This window comes from Gekko japonicus, unplaced genomic scaffold (assembly GCF_001447785.1).
Source record: "Gekko japonicus isolate JY-2015 unplaced genomic scaffold, Gekko_japonicus_V1.1 scaffold98253, whole genome shotgun sequence".
Taxonomy (NCBI): Eukaryota; Metazoa; Chordata; class Lepidosauria; order Squamata; family Gekkonidae; genus Gekko; species Gekko japonicus.
In genome coordinates this window covers 1-450 of record NW_015259424.1, presented here as the reverse complement: position 1 = coordinate 450, position 450 = coordinate 1, and the positions used below count along the sequence as shown (strand labels likewise).

At 70.2% G+C, this 450-nt stretch overlaps 1 protein-coding gene across 1 annotated transcript; it reads left to right on the top strand.

Moving 5' to 3' along the window:
* Positions 1-4: 4 nt before the first annotated feature.
* On the top strand, positions 5-358 carry LOC107125465 (BTB/POZ domain-containing protein KCTD12-like; the record flags this gene model as incomplete). The annotated part of the gene is made up of 1 exon (XM_015428884.1): positions 5-358. A coding segment is annotated over one exon (354 nt), but the record flags the coding sequence as incomplete, so codon positions are not given.
* Between the last annotated feature and the right edge of the window lie 92 nt (positions 359-450).

Genomic DNA, 450 nt, shown 5'->3' with positions numbered 1-450 from the left:
CTACATCACCATCGGCTACCGCGGCTCCTACACCATCGGGCGGGAGGCGCCGGCCGACGCCAAGTTCCGCCGCGTGGCGCGCATCACCGTGTGCGGGAAGACGGCGCTGGCCAAGGAGGTCTTCGGCGAGACGCTCAACGAGAGCCGCGACCCGGACCGGCCCCCCGAGCGCTACACGGCCCGCTACTACCTCAAGTTCAACTTCCTCGAGCAGGCCTTCGACCGCCTCAGCGAGGCCGGCTTCCGCATGGCCGCCTGCTCCTCCACCGGCACCTGCGCCTTCGCCCCCGAGCAGGGCGGCCTCGCCGACGACAAGATCTGGACCAGCTACACCGAGTACGTCTTCTGCAGGGAGTGAGGAAGGGCGGCCCGGCCCGGCCCAGGCAACACGCGTCGCTCTTGGACCTCCAGACGTGCGCTGCCAGTCCCGTGTCCGCAGCTCCCCAGTGC